General features: G+C 54.6%; 1 protein-coding gene across 1 annotated transcript in view; it reads right to left on the bottom strand.

The window, feature by feature from the left end:
* Positions 1 to 377: 377 nt before the first annotated feature.
* Positions 378 to 799, bottom strand: part of LOC113214307 (uncharacterized) — a 13,332-nt gene continuing 12,910 nt past the window's right edge. Inside the window, exon 12 of the mRNA XM_052273969.1 lies at positions 378 to 417. Coding sequence (XP_052129929.1) covers positions 378 to 417 — 40 coding nt within the window. The remainder of the gene's footprint in view (positions 418 to 799) is intronic.

Here is a 799-nt window from a genome sequence, read left to right as displayed (position 1 = left end):
TCTAGCTGGCCAGCGGCCGCTGGGCTAGGAGCCGGCGGGCATTATATCTAGTAACCATGACCATACCAACCGCCATCACCCATCGCCAAAGGCAGGTGCTCGTCACCTTTCAGACGTCCGCAATGCTTCCGGTCTCCTTCCGGTCCGAACGCACACGAGATGGAGACAAAGTGACCCGCCAGCTAGAACGGCAACGCCGCTGGCTCCGAACAAAGCGTAACGCGGCGGCCAGAAACAATATTTATTCAGTACAAGTTTGTGATTGGTTTTCTTTAATCGCTTTTTTTTTATTTGGTGGAATGTACGGAGATGTTTTGCAAAACGTCCGCGTCTGCACCACTTTGGCCACCGAGAAAAATGTGTGCATACATCTGATTTCACTGAAAATCCCAAAGGAAAATCCCATAACGAACGACCCTGTTGATTCCAAGCATCATCAAGCATTCAATAATGATTCACAGCATGCTTTTCGCGCGCGGACGTTTTCAATCGCCATCGAATTCCTCTTGCTTTTATAACAACTTTTACTTGGCTTGGCGCATATCCCTCCACCCCATACCGCTGCTTGCATAGCAAAATAACCATCAAATCATTTTGTGTAGTATTTCTTTCCCTCCCCCCAGCGCGGGGGCGGCGCGGCGGCGAGCAGGACAGGCGTGAAGGCGCGCAGCAGCGCGGTACGCCCTCCTCGCCTCGCCCGCGGCGCCCGCCCGCCTGCCAGGGGCCTATTATCGAAGCCTGGCGGGCCGGGCCTGATCTGGACAAGAAAAGCGCCGTCAGCAACATCCCGCCCCGCCCC

Source organism: Frankliniella occidentalis, unplaced genomic scaffold (assembly GCF_000697945.3).
Source record: "Frankliniella occidentalis isolate FOCC.00 unplaced genomic scaffold, Focc_3.1 Scaffold318, whole genome shotgun sequence".
In the NCBI taxonomy this organism is placed as follows: Eukaryota; Metazoa; Arthropoda; class Insecta; order Thysanoptera; family Thripidae; genus Frankliniella; species Frankliniella occidentalis.
This window is presented reverse-complemented; position numbering and strand designations above follow the sequence as displayed.